The sequence below is a fragment of the Coffea arabica genome, chromosome 2c, assembly GCF_036785885.1.
Source record: "Coffea arabica cultivar ET-39 chromosome 2c, Coffea Arabica ET-39 HiFi, whole genome shotgun sequence".
Lineage (NCBI taxonomy): Eukaryota > Viridiplantae > Streptophyta > Magnoliopsida > Gentianales > Rubiaceae > Coffea > Coffea arabica.
This window is the reverse complement of record NC_092312.1, coordinates 11,564,370-11,582,826: the sequence shown is the minus strand read 5'-3', so window position 1 is coordinate 11,582,826 and position 18,457 is coordinate 11,564,370. Positions and strand designations below refer to the sequence as shown.

Here is an 18,457-nt window from a genome sequence, read left to right as displayed (position 1 = left end):
ATGAATATGAATATGATTTAGGAATTTCCTGACTTGTGGATTCACGAAACATATTAGGAGCGATTTCCGTAATATTTGTCATGAAGTTAGGAGTTTTTTTTTTTTTTTTTTTAATAAAAAAAATCTTTTTCTCGTTGGCTGGAACCATCTTGATTGAGGCAGAATCAATAGAATTAAGTTGCTTTAGCTTGAACGATTTTCCTCGCCTCCTCAACAAGTGTCGTCATTGAGTTTATTTACTAACTAACGGATTTCGAATTTTCTTCTCTTCTTTTTAGCATGTTGGGTCCAAGCTAAAAATATGATTATAGTAATTACAAAAAAAAAAAAAATACTACAATAATTACGACGCGCATTTACCTTCTTTCACAACACTAATGACCCAAATATGTACAGGAGTTCATTAGGATTGGTTTCTCTACCTACCTAAAAAAAAAATGAGGAAGGCCTTTGACCATGATGTTGCATCAATTTATAGATATCGGATGATTAATAAAGAGGGAATTTTTTTTTTTGGGTTTTTAGACATGAAATATTTATTATATCTTATGAACGTGGAAGAAGGAACAAACTTCTTATAGTGGACCCCACATCGTTAGCATTAATCGCTCGCTACATCATTAATTAATATTAGTGGCACGCGCTTATGTGCATTTGATACGGACCTTACTTATCGTCTTATCATCATCCCCTAGGGCTGTTTTTCTTTTTCTTTTTTTTTTTTTTTCGCTTTCTTTCTATACAAAATGACCACATAATTCAGATACATTTCAGCAGCTAAGGACCTCATAATTAATGCCTAACTGTATTTGAGAGTCCGAATAAAGAGCCACTGACGGTGTGCAATGGCGGCTGCAGCAACCATCTGATGGCACCAAAAGCACCATATCTCTGGAAACCCATGCAAGAAAACATGAAGTTGTTGCCCATTGACTTCTGCTCTATTCCAATCATTTCAGTCCGGCCAGGGAAAGGGTGTTTGTTGCTGGGTTTCTCTCACTCAACTTCAGTTAGTGATGGGAAAATTTCAGCATTCTACATTCCATCTCCATTCAATAGTTTATAACATGAAGCACATCAGCGATTTGTATTTTCGAGTTGGAATATGTCACGTGATGTTCACCGCTTATCCGCTATGCTAAAAGACCGAAACTTGAGAAATAGTAGGTAGTGATGGCTCTTGAAGAATAAAGTAAAACGAAGAAAAATCATACATTTGATTTGGCGTTAAAACACATAAACATGGATGCCGGAGCTGAAACTACGGACTACAGATGCATGATTGATCATCCGCCTGATAATACCTCTGAAAATCAATTTAAGAACAACTTCAAGTACATCCGAAGAGCCATCTTATAATATGGTACTTGCTTGTATGCGATCAGGATTAACTATGCCTGCCTGCTGAGGAAGCTAAGCAGAGGTTGATTCACCTCATCAGGGAATTGCTCTTGCACAAAATGGCCTCCTTCTGGAATATACTTTATCTCCAAATCTGGTACAAAATCTTTTATTCTACCACTCCTTATGTAGTCTTCAGTTTCGGGGAATTTAATCACATAGTCCTTCTCACCCATGATGAATAACGCTGGAACTTCAATTTTTGGATCTTGCACATTCGAACTTCCTCCAGTGGCCCTGAAATCAAGCATACATTCATGTCAATATGGTTTAATCAGAAAAGCTACTGCTCAGCTGAAAATTTGCTTCTCCACCAGTTCAACCAAAGTCTTCAAGAAAATATGTAATTTAGGTGCACTTAAATTTCTTGCATTTACTTGTGGAAGCAATAGTAAAATTCTATTGCATAAAATGAGCTCATTAATTACGTGTTGCAATGAAAGATAGAAAATCGAGAACGCCACTCGCCTGAAATGTAGATTAAGAGGAGTCCAGTACCTGTACCTGTAAACTTGTAATGCAGTTTCAAAACCAGATTTCTCATACAGGGCTCCATAGGTTGCAAAATCTTCCTCTGTCATCCAAGAAGGAAGAGGAGTGGATGGTTCCACCAGGTCCATGATCTCTTGGTTTTCATTAGCTATTGGCATTTCACTCCTGGAAAACATAATGTAGATGTTTCTTACAACCGTTTTTGAATCAAAGCGTCCAAAATCAGCTTCAGCTCTCCCAGGCTCCTGCAAGTCAAAGAAAAGAAGAATTAATACTAGAAGCAGCTATAATTATCGTCCTGAATAACCGGACAAGCAAAGTGCATACTCTCCATCTTGTTACGTAAAATCCTTCCGGGAGAAGCTTATGATGTGGAGGAGGCCCTGGTGGCCTGAATGGCACGCCTAATGTTGCTATAGCTGTGACCCTCTCTTTGTGCAAAATAGCAAAGTAATAAACTACACTGGCTCCAAAATCTTTTCCAACGAGAAAAACCTGCAAAAAAAAGAGCTTTGCAGTCAGACACCCAAAAGCTGTATGTTCTGATGTGGATAACAAATCAGTAACACAAGAAAATGAATAATGTTCAATTTATTTACTTGGTGCAGCTATGTGCCAAGCAGGACATAATCCTTACACGGAATTGAGGAAATTGCACTTACTTTTTAACGTAACCTAAGAATGTCAAGATTTAGTACTGTACAGGAAAAATAGTTTAGCAGGATTTAGATGGCATCTTTGTGAGATATCATTTAACATTTGACGCCTGATGATGGACAAGTTCTGGAATATTCTTTCCATATGGCACAAACCATCCAACAAAGAGAAGGAATCTAATACTCTGGAAGCAAAGTTATGAGGCAAAGTCAGTAAAAAAACAAAAAAAAAGCAACAGCAGCATTCATCACTCGTCCTGAGAATATGTCAATCAAGAACTCTAATATTCATTCGGTGAAGATGTAAATTGAAAAAGATAGGAAGTCCAGAATTTGAGCTACACCAAGCCCCATGATTTTAGCTATATCAGATCCCATGATTTGCGCTACATCAAATTACTAATCACTAAATGCCATTACAGATATTACAATCAAGATAAAAATCTTAAAATTCCATAATAAGTACTTTAATCTGAATGGTGCCTCCCCATACTTTATTATGCCCCGCTCATGAGATCCTCAAGGTGTCTATAATATGGATGGAAGATGTTGCTGCTGTGCTCATCACGAATTTGATACTATGCATGAACTCATTCTGCCCAGGATGTCAGACAAGCCAAGAGAGGCAGGACTAATAGTTGGTGGAAATCATTCAGCTATACATAATGAAGCCAAGAACATAGAAACTGTTGTTTGACCTGATGCTAAAACTTGTTGCAACTTGCAAGGTGATGACCCTAATGAATCATGACGGCAACACTACAACTATCTTGGATGGTCACGGGATTAACGTCCCAAGCTGATCAACAGTCAACAGACAGAGTCTTGTGTTTTTAGGGGGTCATGCCTGAAAACTTGAGAATTTTATAGCTACAACTCACGGCAAGCAATTACCAGAAGCCCAAAATAGAAATTTAGCATTAACCCGAAAATAGAAGAGGCAAGATTGCAGCAAGGAATATACCTTGGGGATACTCAGAGCATCAAGGAGAGCAAGGACGTCTGTGATAAAGTCAGCAAAATTGGCCTTCTGGGGTTCTGGCGGAGGGTCGGATAATCCAAATCCTCTGTAATCAGGTGCAATGGCTCTGTAACCAGCCTTGGCCACAGCAATCATCTGGTGGCGCCAAGAGTACCATATCTCAGGGAATCCGTGAAGGAACAGAACAACTGATGGCCCACTTCCAATCTCAGCTACGTGAAGCTTTACACCATCGTCAACTTGTATGAACTTGTGTTGGATTTGATCCATTTCTGAAGATCCCAAAACGATGCAGAGAGGAACTAAAGAAACTTGTTTGATACTGTACTTCCAATTCTAAGGTTGCTTTCTTGTAAAGTTTTTGAGTTCCTGTCTGCTGCTTAGGTGGGAATAATTCAACTTTGGTGAGCTGAGCTGAATTGTCAGTTTGTCACCTGCTTTGAAGTTTGGTTGCAAAGATAATATTAAATTGGGATAATCTCAAAAACCTCCTTTGAGGTTTCTAACAGTCACGTTCAGTTGGCACCCTCAAACTTTAAAAAATCTTACTTGTCTCCTTTATTTTAGTTTTTTTTTAGTTTCATTTACAATCCAATTTAAAATATAATATTAAAAAATCCATTTTGGAAGAGCAAATTTAGTATCATTCCAAATTGGTCCTTTTGTTGTCTTACTTTTTATTACCAAACTGTGAACATATTGATAACAAATGAAAAATAAGAATAAAAGGTATGAAGGTTTATTCTAATTGGATAAAATATAGTATTTTTTTTAAATATCAAAAAGTTTAATATTCGAAAGTTTATTGATTTTTTGCAAGTTAGATAGAAAATATCTTATCTTGAGTTAATCTAAGAAGTTTTATAATTTTTTTACATATTTTTGAATTTTTCAATTTTTTTAAATCAATGGCTTGAAAAGAAAAAAGATACTTATATATGAACTTATTTATATTGTTTTTAGGCTAGTGCAAAAAGGTATTCTTTTGGTTGTAAATTATGGCAAGTTAGTTTTAAGAGCATTGTAAATCATTTATAATTTTAAGTAATTTAACATTTCTTGTTCAAACCAATGACATCAAAACTATTAAAGAGTTTTTCGATCTTATTATCAACTTTTGAACTTTTATTAAAGAACTATATTGATCAATTAACAAAAATTAAGAGATAAATTTAGTCTGTTATAATAATTAAGTACAAATTTGGAATTTATATTCTCCCTCTCAAAATGAGAGCTTGTTTAATATTATATTTTGAAATGGAATTTAAATGTTACAAGAAATTTAAGCTAAGGGAATCAAGTGAGATTTTTAAAAAGTTTGAAGGTGCCAAGTAAAACTGTTAGAAACCTTAAGAGGACATTTCTGAAATTATACAGCAAAATACGTCATCGTGAACTTTTAAGGTTACATCTCTGCCCTTCAAGATGGCAAACATTTTTTTTTTCCCTCTTAACTATTCCTGCTTTAAATATCTAGAAGGTTGGCAAAACTGACGTAGTGCCAAAAAAAAAAAAAAAAAAAGTTGCATATCGTAAATAGGCAAACAAATATTTAGTGTTTGGATGGGAGATTATTTGAAATAATTACTATAGCTTCTTTTATAATGTTATTTATATGTTATAAAAAATTGATGAAAAATCATATTTGTGACGTAAGTAAAATAATATTTAGGATAATTTGCCAACTTGACATTTAAATGGGAAGGAATGATTTCAGGAAAAGAAAACATTTTGATTGTCATTTATGTGTATTAGTTTTCCAATCAATCCAACATAAACATTTTAGTACTCCTTTTGGATCATTCCTTTCCTAGGGACATAGAAGGAAAACCAAACTCCACATCATTTTGCAACAACCAGGCTCTTGTAAGCACATCCTTCTGTTGTCATTGTTGCATATCCTTCTTTTGGTGAATTTATAATTCAATTAAAGTTAATAAACATGGATAGACTAAAGAACAAATGGAAATGCTGGTAATCTAAATTTTGCATAACTTAAAGTGTAAAGTTCGAAAGAAATTGAGAATAAGAACCGGTCCTGCAGGTAATGATAATTTATTGAAGGATTTGTAGTGCAAACTACAACAATGGCAAAAGCTGAATGCCATGAGCTAGTTTAGCAGAAAAGTTGTGGATGAAATTGACAGGAAGAAAACACAAAATGTCCATGACTTCAATATAGCATGGCAGCAGCCAATGAACTTTAGAACCTTGGACAACAGGGCGTCAGAAATTAAGCCTGCTACCAACCAACTTGCATGTCTAGATCAACTATGGGTCTTGAGGAAATTGAGTATCAGCCCATTCACTTGATCTGGAAATTGCTCCTGAACAAAGTGGCTACCTTCAGGTACATAAACTGTCTTCAGATTAGGAGCAAAAAATTTTGTCTGTTCGCTTCTTATGTAGTCCTCCATTCCCGGGAATTTAAGGAAGTAATCTTTTTCACCCATTATCAGCAGTGCAGGAGCATCAACCTTTACTTCTGATGTATTGAGCTCTCTGTTCGCCCTACAAATAAAGTTATATACCAAATCAACCACTAGTTTTCAGAGAAGTGTGCACATTGATATATCTAGGACCATAAGCTACCCCCCACTGTTTTTGGCCGGCTTGTAGTGGAGTTGCAAGCTACAAGTTGCAAACTTGGAATAGAGAATCATCACTGCAATAGTGGACACAAAAGTTGTGATCATGAGTTTCAAAAATTGGGGTAAATGATATTGTCATTTGCAACTCTTCATTGCAGGAGTTGCAGCAGTTCCACACCATGACTACTAGCTACTTGATAATCATCTCATCTAGGCAGTAGTATAAGAGTAACACATATATGCACTTGCAATGAATTTAAAAAGTGTAACAATTCTTTTACCTGTAAGGCACTTGTAGAGCAGTTTGGAATCCAGATTTGTCATATAGTGCACCATAGTTTTCAAGATCTTCTTCAGTGAACCAAGAGGGTAAAGGAGTAGATGAATCCACCATATCCATTATCTCCTGATTTTCTTTAGCTATTGGTATTTCACTCCTGGAGAACAGGATATATATGTTGCGCACAACTGTTTTGCAATCAAACCGACCAAAATCTGCTTCTGCTCTTCCAGGTTCCTAGAATCAAGAAATCTTGTAAGATGCCATGATTACTTTCCTATTCTTTTAAAGAAAACTGAGCACGCTTACTGGAGATAACAAAGAAAGAAGGTGCTAGAAACAAAGATTGTTGTGTACCATCCATCTGGATATATAAAAGCCTTCCGGAAGGAAGTCTTGCATTGGAGTGGGCTTTGGAGGCACGAAAGGTATGCCCAATGTTACAACTCCAGCAACCCTGTTTGGGTAGAGAAGGGCAAAATATTGTGCAACACGGGCTCCAAAATCTTTAGCTACGAGAAAAACCTGTGTATTCCAAAGGTATGCAGATTTGGCATTCATGTTCCACAAAACGAGCAAGCATCCAAATAAAGAAAGTTCAATCACGTAACATACAAGGAAACATCAATTGAAAAAATCTCGTAATGGTATGCGCATGTGTGTGTATACATGTATGTCTGTATGTATGTATATATATAAAAGTGAAAGAGCAACTCCTTTTACATTATGTACTCTAGACGTTTAATGTCAACTTCACTCAAAACGGCAGAGCAATGAGTATGATAGCATATCTATCTTCTTCTTTCTAAGAAAGTCAGTCCCCAGTTGCATCGGATTAATGATTTATTCCGCGGATAAGGTACTTCAACGATTACTGTGCAGAAAATCTAAACTGGAAATGTAAGAAAGTCGTCAAGACCATGTTTGATTTGCATATTAGCAATATCATTCTAGCATTTTTTTTCAAGTCCTTGTTCTTTCTTTTATTGTTAAACCATTTCTCAAGATTGTGGAAAATTTTGAAGGCATCTATACTACCATTGGCTCGACATGCATACAATTATCAAAGCCATGAACTGTTTCACTAAAAGAAATAATACCACCATGTTTTGATTTTCCTTCACTTCCTAACAAATTCAACTAGCAAAAGTTATCTAGCAGCAAATAGAGTTCAGAATATCTATATATAGAGCGAGAGAGAGAGAGAGCAGAAAAACACACTACTTCATAGCAGATTGTCGGCCGGGAATTGGGAAAGGGGAGAATAGTACCTTAGAAATGGCGAGAGCATCAAGAAGGGAGCGGAGATCATCGACAAAATCAGCATAGGTAGCATCCCCGGGCACGGTTGGAGGGTCAGAGAGTCCATAGCCTCTGTAATCTGGAGCAATTGCTCTGTAGCCAGCCTTGGCCACAGCAATCATTTGGTGGCGCCAAGAATACCAGATCTCCGGAAACCCATGACAGAACAACACTGCTTTCGATCCTCCTCCAATCTCAGCTATGTGAAGCTTCAGACCGTTGACTTCAATATGCTTGTGCTGTATTTGATCCATTGCCACGAAACAAAACCCGAGAAGGAGGGGAGGGAACAAGAGTAAAGTGTGCTAAGTGTAACTATTGCAGTCTATCTATCCTGGAGTATTCGTTTCTGCAAGGCTTGGGCGTGCACTTGCTCTTTAACTTTTAAGTTATAGTAAGCGGAAAACAATTCTCGACGGGGTTAGGTGGGAGATTCTTTAATTTTTGGTCTTGTCCTATTTGGATCACTTTGACTGATGGCTAGAAGAAAGGTTTATTTATTGTCAAATCATGGCCAAACACCTCGCGCCACGTCGCTGCTTTGTTGAGCACCGTGAACATTATTAGTGCTTCTATCCCAATTTATTTATGCCTTGTTTGGATTGCTTGTTTCCGTCGGAAAATATTGTCGTTTTCCGTGATCACATTTTCCTATCATCTTTTTCCCTCACATATATCAAATCGTTACAGTAATTTTTCCATGAAAAATGACGGAAAATGCAATCCAAACACAACCTTAGCCTTTCAACTGTTAAAAAATAAAATTTGATTGTAATGTTTATATTTTTTATTAATTTTATTTCAATGAATTTAAAATTTAAATTTAAATAATAACATATACTCCCTCCGTCCCACTTTGATAGTCTTATTTTTCTTTTTTGTCTGTCTCAAATTGTAGTTCACTTTTCAATTAAAGAATGTAGTTGTATTTTAATTTTTCTAAAATACCCTTATTTAATGTAAGTTGTTGTTAATATAAACCCATCCCATTTAATGAGAGTTGGTTCTTTTTTTACCATCAATTCAAGTTCTCATAAAATTGTGCTCTATTTAATGTGAGGGTATTTTAGAAAAATAGCAATCTAAATTTACTTTTTCGATAAAATTAACTATTTTTTCTTAAACTGTGTGAAAAAAGAAATAGAACTATCAAAGTGTGACGGAGGGAGTATATGATTAGAAAGAAAAGTTATATTAAAAAAAGAGATTAAAAAATATTTTTATTTTTTCAATATGATAAATATTTTAAGATATTTCAAAATGAAAAGTATGAAAACTGTGATTGGGCCATTTTTAAGTGGGATGCCGGGTCTACGCAAGTCCTTGCTGCAAATTATTTCATTTGATGCCTTCAATTTCAATGGTTGAATACAGCCGCATGAAGGCTCAAGTCACGGACTGAATCACATCAAATCCCATGTGCCTCCAAGTCAAGTCACGGAGTATTAATTTTGCTGACACCGCTGCCGAAACATTCCGCCAGCTCCACTCGAGGATCCTTTGCTTCTTGACCCTCATGAAGCACACCATTCCTAAATGGATTTGATCTTGTCTAAAGTTGTCAAGCAAAATAGATGCAACTAAGAAGTTAAAACACAAAGCAAATCTTCTCAGCAAGGTAGACTACAAAACTGCCATATATGTTTGCATGGTAAACCAAACAGCAAATATAGGACTCTAACAGGATAGCAAAGCAACCAGTGAAAGCACAACCACATAAGCGTATACCACCAATGACACTTCAAGAGAAACAGGAAGACGCTTATGCAGTTTCCTCGATACCATCCTCCAGTTACTCACTCTGTCCACTCATTTCATAAAATTGGATGATTCCACAAGGACCAGAAAGTCGCAAAGGCCCCCATAATGTACTACTCCAATTAATAGCCAATAGCAGCATTATAAAGGTACGAAGCAGGTGATACCCCCAAAAAAAAAAAAAACATGGACGTTGCTTGTGGTGGGTCTGTCTGTCTTGGCATTTTCTGAAACAAATATGGAAGGAGCGACCAGCAATTCTCCAGCAGTTCTGGTAAAGGCGCCCATCAGAGTTGCAGCTATCTGTGGCTCCCTCCGTAAGGGCTCTTGCAATCGAGGCCTCATCCGTGCAGCCATCGAGATATCCAGCAAGTCAATAGACGGCATGATCATAGAGTATACAGACATATCATCCTTACCATTCTTGAATACAGATTTAGAAGTTGATGGGACTTATCCCCCAGAAGTTGAGGCTTTTCGGGATAAGATCCGCCGAGCAGATGGTATTCTTTTTGCTTCCCCGGAGTACAATTATTCGGTGTCCGGACCCCTGAAAAATGCTATCGACTGGGGATCGAGACCCCCCAATGTTTGGGCTGATAAGGCTGCTGCACTTGTGAGTGCTGCAGGAGGTTCTGGTGGGAATAGACAACAATATCACATCCGTCAGATTGGAGTTTTTCTTGATCTTCACTTCATCAATAAGCCTGAGTTTTTCCTCCGGAGGCCTTTAGCCCCGCCCCAGAAGTGTGATAGGGATGGTAACTTGATCGATGAGGAAATCAGAGAGAAATTGAAGGAGGTTCTTTTGTCTTTGTATGCATTTACCTTGAGACTCCAGGGCAAGTCGAAATGATACATATATACTAGTATTTGGAAAAATTGCCAAGTTCTTGCAAAATGCTTCTGAAATTGCAAACCAGAATTCCATCCTTAGGTTGTTGTAATTAGGTATCCTTCTTGGACAGAAACAAAGCGTATCTTATCCACTGTTGCGATTGTTAATGAATCCAATAAACTTTACGATCTTTGTAGTATTTAATGGACGTACTGTAGGGTGTGCATCGAAATCGAAAATGATAATTTAGTAGTTTGAAATTGAAAATTTTCAAAATTTTGACTGAAATTTTTTCGACCGAATTCGATTTCGAAATGACTAATTTCGATTTCGAATTCGATACCGAATTAGGTTTCTTTGCTATCCTCCCTTCTTGGCTTCTTCTACCAGAAAAATTGTCGTATTTCGTTGAATGATAATTTAGTAGTTTGAAATTGAAAATTTTCAAAATTTTGACTGAAATTTTTTCGACCGAATTCGATTTCGAAATGACTAATTTCGATTTCGAATTCGATACCGAATTAGGTTTCTTTGCTATCCTCCCTTCTTGGCTTCTTCTACCAGAAAAATTGTCGTATTTCGTTGAATGATAATTTAGTAGTTTGAAATTGAAAATTTTCAAAATTTTGACTGAAATTTTTTCGACCGAATTCGATTTCGAAATGACTAATTTCGATTTCGAATTCGATACCGAATTAGGTTTCTTTGCTATCCTCCCTTCTTGGCTTCTTCTACCAGAAAAATTGTCGTATTTCGTTGAATGATAATTTAGTAGTTTGAAATTGAAAATTTTCAAAATTTTGACTGAAATTTTTTCGACCGAATTCGATTTCGAAATGACTAATTTCGATTTCGAATTCGATACCGAATTAGGTTTCTTTGCTATCCTCCCTTCTTGGCTTCTTCTACCAGAAAAATTGTCGTATTTCGTTGTTTTCAACTAGGAGGTAAATGACCAGCCAATAAGAATAAATGATTGGATGAATTGTTCTCCAGAAGAAAATCGAGCTAGCAAAATAATCAGTGAAATTAATTGTCACTTACAGTTCTCTTCCTCCTTAAAAAAAAAAAAATTATTCTGCTGGCCAAAAAAAGGAAAAAAAAAAAGAAGTAAAAGGTCGGAGAAATTGATATTAGTATAATATTGTTTGTTTCACTTTTGTTTTGTGGCTGCAGAAACATGGGAGTATATGAAAACCCATCAGTCTCTGGTCTCCGCCTTGCCGCTTTAGACTGTATTCTTCAGAAGAAGCCAAGCTATTGCCTCCTTTGCAAACTCTGCGGAGATTAGCTAAATTTTTTGCTTTAGTTCTTGGCTTTCTGCCTTCAGTGCCTTGGACTGTTTTGCTGGGTGGGAGAAATTGGGGCAGCGGGTCATGGACTCGAGGTCAATGGAGGTTCAGCACATTAGACGGCAAAGCACCCCAGTGGAAGGGCCGAAAGAAGGAAGGTGAGAGGAAGGAAGGAAGGAAGAAGCGGCAAAGCTGAGTTGGAGGCGGAGGAACTAGGAAGGACGAAGGAAGGTGAGTGAGAGTGTGAGTCTGTGAGACAGCGGAGTCAGGCGGCGGAAGAGTCCTGAGGTAGTGAGGTGAGTTAATAGATTAGGGGGTTTTTGTTAAAAACTATTTATATTATCTGTATTGTTAAAAACTATTATATTATATATAAATATTATTATTCGAATTCGATTTCGAATTTTCGATTTTGAATTCCTATTTCAAATTATCCAATTCGAAATCGATAATTTTGATTTCAAAAATTAGATTTTCGAATTCAATTCGAAATGTCGAAATTGGAATTACCGAATTAACTTCCAAATTATTGAAATTTCGATTTCAAAATTCCGAATTAAATTCGAAATCAATTCTGAAATCAAAATTTTTCGACTTTGCACACCCCACATATGTCTAATTCTCCAAACATGAGGGGAGCTCGTTTCAATTTCATAAATCCAGGGGACTCATTCCAAACAAGACAGAATTACTACCGTATATAAGCCGCTTGGCCCCTGGGGACTCACTTTTTTTTTTTAAATTGCCCCTTGGGGGGGGGGGGGGTTGGGGGTGTATTTTACACACCAAATGAGCTAATTAGTGCCAAGTTTACATATTTTTCTATTACATTTAGTCTTTTGTTGAAGTTAAATGCTTAATAAAATGATATATGCTATATTTCATGATTTGGTTTTGGAGTATAAAGAGTCTATTTGATCAAAATTGACCGTTCAATTCAGAATTTTGCCTGTACCTGGAGTTCTAAGCCTCCATTTGAAAAAAAAAAAAGAAAAAAAAACCCCTCCATTTAAGATGATTTTTAGTGCACTGAAAAGCAAAGACCAAGATCAAGAATTGTCGGGAAAGCACCCAAACCCGATTTGAATGTATGATGGGTCGAAAACGGATGAGAAATTAGAACGTCATATTGATCATTCCATCGTGAATTAGTCATGATTTTTGCTTCATATCTAAGAGTTATAGTCGTTAAATGGATGCAAGGCCAAATCCATTTGGAAACGCAAGATCCATGTTTACAACTTTCCTAAGGGCTTATGTCGAGATTACGTTGTTAAAACTAAAATTAAAATTTGGGAATTAAAACTGCTCGTGTGTCAAAATTTGGATACTAAAACTAAAATATGGGGATTAAAACTGTTCACGTGTCACAATTTCTCTTCAGAAGTCAAACTAATTTTCCCCACAACCAGTCTATATTCAGTAGCGAATTCATAGTAGGAATCGTGAAACTCGAATATTTTCAAAAGGTCTGCAGGAAATTGTTTTCTTTTGCTTCCTTCGTATAATTAGGAGCCGTCACTCTTGGAATAATGTGGGTTTGAATTTTATCTTTTAGTATAGCACTGGAGGGCACGCAACAAAAAGATTAAAAACAAAAAAAACACGAGTTTGACCTGTTGTGATTAACAGTGAAATTAATTTCGTAATCTGTAATTGTCATGAACATTAATAAAAGTTATAAAAATTAGATCCCAAGGCTGTTGAAGTCACACGATCTTTTGCTGTTGAACTGTTGAAGTCAGGCCTGACGACAGCTCAAGGCTGAAGCACTGCCATATATAGGCCCGCCCAATCCAAACTAATGAACTAGATTAGATATGAGATGTTGTCTGTTCAAGACAACACGATAGCTGAATTTTGTGCGACATTCTAGTCTTCTATTATCGGTCAGTCTTTCTTGGGTTTGTCTGAATCAATCATGGAAGAGGCAGCAAAAACCAATTCTCCAGCCGTGCCCGAAAAAGCCCCCATCAGAGTTGCAGCCATCTGTGGCTCCCTCCGTAAGGGCTCTTGTAATCGAGGCCTCATCCGTGCAGCAATTGAGATATCCAAGGAGTCAATAGGTGGCATGATCATAGAGTATATAGACATTTCACCTTTACCATTGTTGAATACAGATTTAGAAGTGAATGGGACTTTTCCCCCAGAAGTTGAGGCTTTTCGGGATAAGATTCGCCAAGCAGATAGCGTTCTTTTTGCTTCGCCAGACTACAACTACTCTGTCACTGCACCTCTGAAAAATGCTATCGATTGGGGATCAAGACCCCCCAATGTTTGGGCTGATAAGGCTGCTGCACTTGTGGGTGCTGCCGGAGGTACTGGTGGGGCTCTTCAACAGTATCATGTCCGCCAGATTGGAGTCTTTCTTAATCTTCATTTCGTCAATAAGCCTGAGTTTTTCCTCCGGAGGCCTTTAGCCCCGCCCCAAAAGTGTGATGAAGATGGTAACTTGATCGATGGGGAAGTCAGAGAGAGGTTGAAAGAGGTTCTTTTGTCTTTATATGCATTTACCTTGAGACTCCAGGGCAAGTCTAAATGATATATACTGCGTTTACTTTCCTTTTCTAGCCTGCTAGCACGTCATTTCACACGGTCTAATGAATAAAATTTGATTCTTTCATCACTGGAGTTAATACTGTTGGGAAGAGCTATAACTTACAATCGGTTTTCAGGGCATCATATGTTGGTTGTTTCTTGTTTGTTCGTATTCCTTCTGGGGCAGGCTACTACTTGGGATTGGGAATTTGCCAAGTTCTTGCAAAATGCTTCTAGGAGGCCTTTGTAAATCTGTATCCTTCGTGGACGAAAATAAATGTACCTTAGTTTAATGTTGCATGCATGAATGCACTGATTCGGCAAATGTAGCATTTTCCACCATGCCTTTAAGATTGGCATGTAGCAATTTCCCATCCCAGATCCTTGTAAAACACAGACAACAGTGATGAAAAGTTGAACAAGCGAGGCCAAAAATGAAGTCCTATTCAATTCCTGTATCCTTGTCAATTTCAATTAAATGTAGCCTCTTTTATTGAACTCGGCAAACGAACAAACTCAAGGGAAAGCATACAATACAATAGGTACTTCATATTTCGTGAACCAAGTAGGTGTATGGATGCAGACCGCGAAAATCTTGGTCTTTTTAACAGGAGAAAATCTCCTGTGTCTTCATGGATAAGATCTTTTAGAAAAGTAAATGGCCTTAGATAAGTAGTAAAGACGAGATTTGCAGGAAAAGTAACTTCAATGAACTACAGCATTCAGCCTCCAAACCACCAAAAACAGAGCATCAAACAGTTCAGGAGCTATGGACCGTTTTTGTTGCACATATAGATTAACTATGGGTCTTTAAGAAATTGAGTATCAGCTCATTCACTTGGCCCGGAAATTGTTCTTGAACAAAGTGGCTACCTTCGGGAATGAATACTGTCTCCAACCTGGGAACAAACATTTTAGCTTGATCACTTCTAATATAGCCCCCCATACTTGGGAATTTGATGCAATAATCTTTTTCACCCATTATCAACAGTGCAGGAGCATCAACCTTGACTTCTGGTACGTCGAACACTTCTTGCAGTGACCTACAAAGAAATGTGCATTATGCTAACTGACTAATTCCTTACCAAAGCACGAAACTAGTTTCTAGAGCCACCATCCAGTACTTTTAGCTACCCTGTTGTTTAGATGAGCTAAGAGATCTTGAGTGAACAATCACAACTATAATCTAGCGTTGTGGCACAATGATTTCAGGATAAAGAGAGCATGTAAGAAATTGGTAACGTTTTAAATGAGAAGTATTTTTATTCGCTTACCTATATGGAACCTTTAGAGCAGTTTGGAATCCAGATTTTTCATAGAGAGCACCATAATTTGCAAGATCTTCTTCGGTGAACCAAGAGGGTAGAGGAGTAGATGAATCCACTAAATCCATTATCTCCTGATTTTTCTCAGCTACTGGTACGTCAGGTCTGGAGAACAGGATATAGATGTTGCGCACGACTGTTTTAGGATCAAGTCGACCAAAATCAGCTTCAGCTCTTCCAGGTTCCTAAGATAGAGATATTTATTGAGATGCATTGACATTTTTCCTATAGTGGAAAACTCTCTTGAGATGCATAGGTTTCCTCTTCTATTTTGCTACATAAAAGAGCAAGGGTTTCCTGAAACTTGGAAACCTTGCCACATAAAAGAGCAAGCGTTTGCTGAAACTTGGAAACCTTTACTTTGGATTATGCTGAAAATGGTTTCAAGATTCACCATCCCATCCCAAAATTTCATAAATGTACCACCAGAAAGAAAAGTGTCAAAAAAAAAAAAAAAAAAAAGTGAAGAAAGAGACTTTCATACCTCCCATCTAGCCATATAGAAGCCTTCAGGAAGGCCCTCTTTCAGTGGAGGAAGAACTGGTGGGAGGAAAGGTATACCCAAAGTCACAACTCCTGCAACCCTCTCTGGGTGGAGAAGCACAAAAAGGTATGCAACCCTAGCTCCAAAATCTTTCGCTATGAGAAAAACCTGTGTACAACACAAAGATATACACGTGATACAAGCTCCTGAAAAACACCAACAAATTGCAGCAAGTAGAAATCATCTAGCATACAAACAACAATCAACCTTAATCCACGTTCGTGTAAGATGGGGACTTACCTACTACTTTTTCATATTGATCTGCTAGTAATTGGTGAGTTGGTGCTAGATATTAAAATTGGTTACATTTCCCCCGAATTTCAACAGAGTTTTCATTTTCTTCTTCGTCAGCTACAAAATTACTGAAACTTATGTCGGACAACGAACAATTACCATGTCATTTTCCATGTACTCCCTCCATTTGGTTATTTTGGATGAGTGCAGAACAGAGAATGCAAATGTGAATGGCAGAAATCTAATCAAACCAGTCTAATATCCATAAGCTCTCTCGAAAGCTAGATCATATTTTCTCATTAATCCTGATTTGAGTCGCGCATATACCATGCGAGACACCTTCCATGATCTTTTTATTGAGATAAATGAAAGCCAAAATCTTTAGCTATGAGAAAAACCTGTTTATAACACGATCATTTTGATCTCCTGGTGGGTTGGTGGTAGAACCATGGTTTAAAGTCACGGGCGCGGTCACGGGCGCGGCCCGGAACGTTCCACATCGGTCTCGGCATATCGGTCGCGGTCTCGGTGAGACGCAAATTTTAAAGTATTTAATATTCTAAAAATTGTTAATAATATAAAAAAGTAGGCTAAATAAAAATAATTAAAAAATAGCAAAAGAAATGGCCAAGTCAATCCGTCGCGGTGTGACTCGGCTGATTTCTCGTCTTGACTCAGGATAACTCGGAGTAACTCGGCCGAGTCAATCCGTCATGGTGACGACTCGGCCGATTTCTCGGCGAGTCAAGTATTTCGGTATCGTTTCGTCACGGTATCGTATCGGTAGGGGCCGAGACGGTGACGACTCGGCCGAGTCGTCTCGGTCTTGGCCGAGACTTCGAACCATGGGTAGAACTTATATTGGTTTCACATTCCCCCTGAATTTTAAGATAGAGAAAATTGTAGTTTTGGTATCAAATACTTGGAACATTAGCAATTTTAGATCCTAAAGTTTGGACGAAAGCAAATCCAAAACCAAATGTTTCAATTTTTAAGCACGTTTAATCCAATTAACGATTTTGACAAATTGTTACCGGAATCCGGTCATGTGCTGCCCACATGACCGTGGATACATTTTAACAAAAGTTTTAAAAAAAAAAAAAATGTTGGTGGCCATAATCTGTAATTAAAGGGCACTAATTAGTGCCATTTAATTAGACTAATTACTTGGCATGTGACTAATTAGCGCCCATTAATTACAAATTATGATCAACAACTTTTTCCTTTTTTCTTTTCAAAATTTACCTACCCGAACGTGCTTCCCACGCGACCCGACCAGATTTCGATAACAATTTGCCAAAACTAATCAACTGGACTAAATGTGCTTAAAAATTGAAACATTTGATTTGGTACTAGATTTTCTCTCGTCCATACTTTTAGAGAATAAAAGTCTAAAACTGCCGATGGTCAACACATTTGGTATCAAAACTGCAATTTTTTCTTTGATACCTTTCATTTATTCTTTGTCAGCATCAAAACAACCAAAACTTAATGCCAAATAATGAACAATTACTATAGTACTCCCACTTGGTGATTATTTAGGACGAATGCAAAGCAGAGAATTCAATATGGATCGCACAAATCTAGTCAAACTAGTCTGATCTCCATAAGCTCCCTGGAAACTCAACTAGATTTTCTCATTATTAGTCTTAATTTGTGCCCATACACTTTGTGAGGCGCCTTATATCATCCTCTTTTGAATGAGAAACATGAAACCCAAAAAAAAATGTAAAAGGATACAGACTCCATTTGGCAGAAGAAAGGTACCTTGGAAATGCCCAGAACATCAAGGAGGGAATAAAGATCACTGATGAAGTCAGAGTAGGTAGCCTCCTGGGGTACAGATGGTGGGTCGGATAGTCCATATCCTCTGTAATCGGGTGCAATGGCTCTATAACCAGCTTTGGCTACTGCAACCATCTGATGACGCCAAGAATACCAAATCTCTGGAAACCCATGACAGAACAATACAGCTTTCGATTCATTTTCTCCAATCTCAGCTACATGGAGCTTCAGCCCGTTCACTTCAATGAACTTGTGTTGAATCTGATCCATTTGCAGGAGGAAAATTCAAGAAAGATAAGAGAGATACAAATAGTATGGGCTGAAGGGAGTATTTCTTACATATCTTACATATATATATATAAAAAGCTAAGACTTCTTCGCCCAGGTTCAGCCACGTGACGGGACGAGGAGAGGGAGGAAAATTTTCTTCCATTTATGC

The 18,457-nt window shown here is 37.4% G+C and overlaps 5 protein-coding genes across 7 annotated transcripts; 2 read left to right on the top strand and 3 right to left on the bottom strand.

Annotated features, from left to right (window-relative positions):
* Positions 1–1,193: 1,193 nt before the first annotated feature.
* LOC113725969 (epoxide hydrolase 1-like) lies at positions 1,194–4,007 on the bottom strand. Of its 2 annotated transcripts, none has more exons than XM_072074355.1 (4): positions 3,514–4,007; positions 2,221–2,388; positions 1,900–2,138; positions 1,194–1,638 (listed from the first exon to the last, which is right to left on the bottom strand). In XM_072074355.1, the coding sequence occupies exons 1-4, from the start codon at positions 3,799–3,801 to the stop codon at positions 1,392–1,394; spliced, it is 942 nt and encodes a 313-aa protein (XP_071930456.1). In that variant the 5' UTR covers positions 3,802–4,007; the 3' UTR covers positions 1,194–1,391. The 2 variants fall into 2 exon arrangements, with proteins under 2 accessions (XP_071930456.1, XP_071930457.1); XM_072074356.1 differs by having other exon boundaries at positions 1,906–2,138; positions 3,514–4,004.
* Positions 4,008–5,570: 1,563 nt separating this feature from the next.
* LOC113725968 (epoxide hydrolase 2-like) lies at positions 5,571–8,096 on the bottom strand. 2 transcript variants are annotated; one of them, XM_072074353.1, is made up of 4 exons: positions 7,674–8,086; positions 6,760–6,927; positions 6,404–6,639; positions 5,571–6,042 (listed from the first exon to the last, which is right to left on the bottom strand). In XM_072074353.1, the coding sequence occupies exons 1-4, from the start codon at positions 7,956–7,958 to the stop codon at positions 5,799–5,801; spliced, it is 933 nt and encodes a 310-aa protein (XP_071930454.1). In that variant the 5' UTR covers positions 7,959–8,086; the 3' UTR covers positions 5,571–5,798. The 2 variants fall into 2 exon arrangements, with proteins under 2 accessions (XP_071930454.1, XP_071930455.1); XM_072074354.1 differs by having other exon boundaries at positions 5,952–6,196; positions 7,674–8,096.
* A 1,342-nt stretch (positions 8,097–9,438) lies between these two features.
* On the top strand, positions 9,439–10,499 carry LOC113725966 (NADPH:quinone oxidoreductase-like). The gene has a single exon (XM_072074352.1). The coding sequence runs from the start codon at positions 9,701–9,703 to the stop codon at positions 10,316–10,318; it is 618 nt and encodes a 205-aa protein (XP_071930453.1). The 5' UTR covers positions 9,439–9,700; the 3' UTR covers positions 10,319–10,499.
* A 2,709-nt stretch (positions 10,500–13,208) lies between these two features.
* On the top strand, positions 13,209–14,215 carry LOC140035034 (NADPH:quinone oxidoreductase-like). The gene has a single exon (XM_072074351.1). The coding sequence runs from the start codon at positions 13,514–13,516 to the stop codon at positions 14,132–14,134; it is 621 nt and encodes a 206-aa protein (XP_071930452.1). The 5' UTR covers positions 13,209–13,513; the 3' UTR covers positions 14,135–14,215.
* Positions 14,216–14,655: 440 nt separating this feature from the next.
* On the bottom strand, positions 14,656–18,362 carry LOC113725964 (epoxide hydrolase 2-like). Its single transcript, XM_072074350.1, has 4 exons — positions 18,001–18,362; positions 15,940–16,107; positions 15,405–15,640; positions 14,656–15,173 (listed from the first exon to the last, which is right to left on the bottom strand). Exons 1-4 carry the CDS (start codon positions 18,286–18,288, stop codon positions 14,927–14,929), a joined length of 939 nt encoding a protein of 312 aa, XP_071930451.1. The 5' UTR covers positions 18,289–18,362; the 3' UTR covers positions 14,656–14,926.
* Between the last annotated feature and the right edge of the window lie 95 nt (positions 18,363–18,457).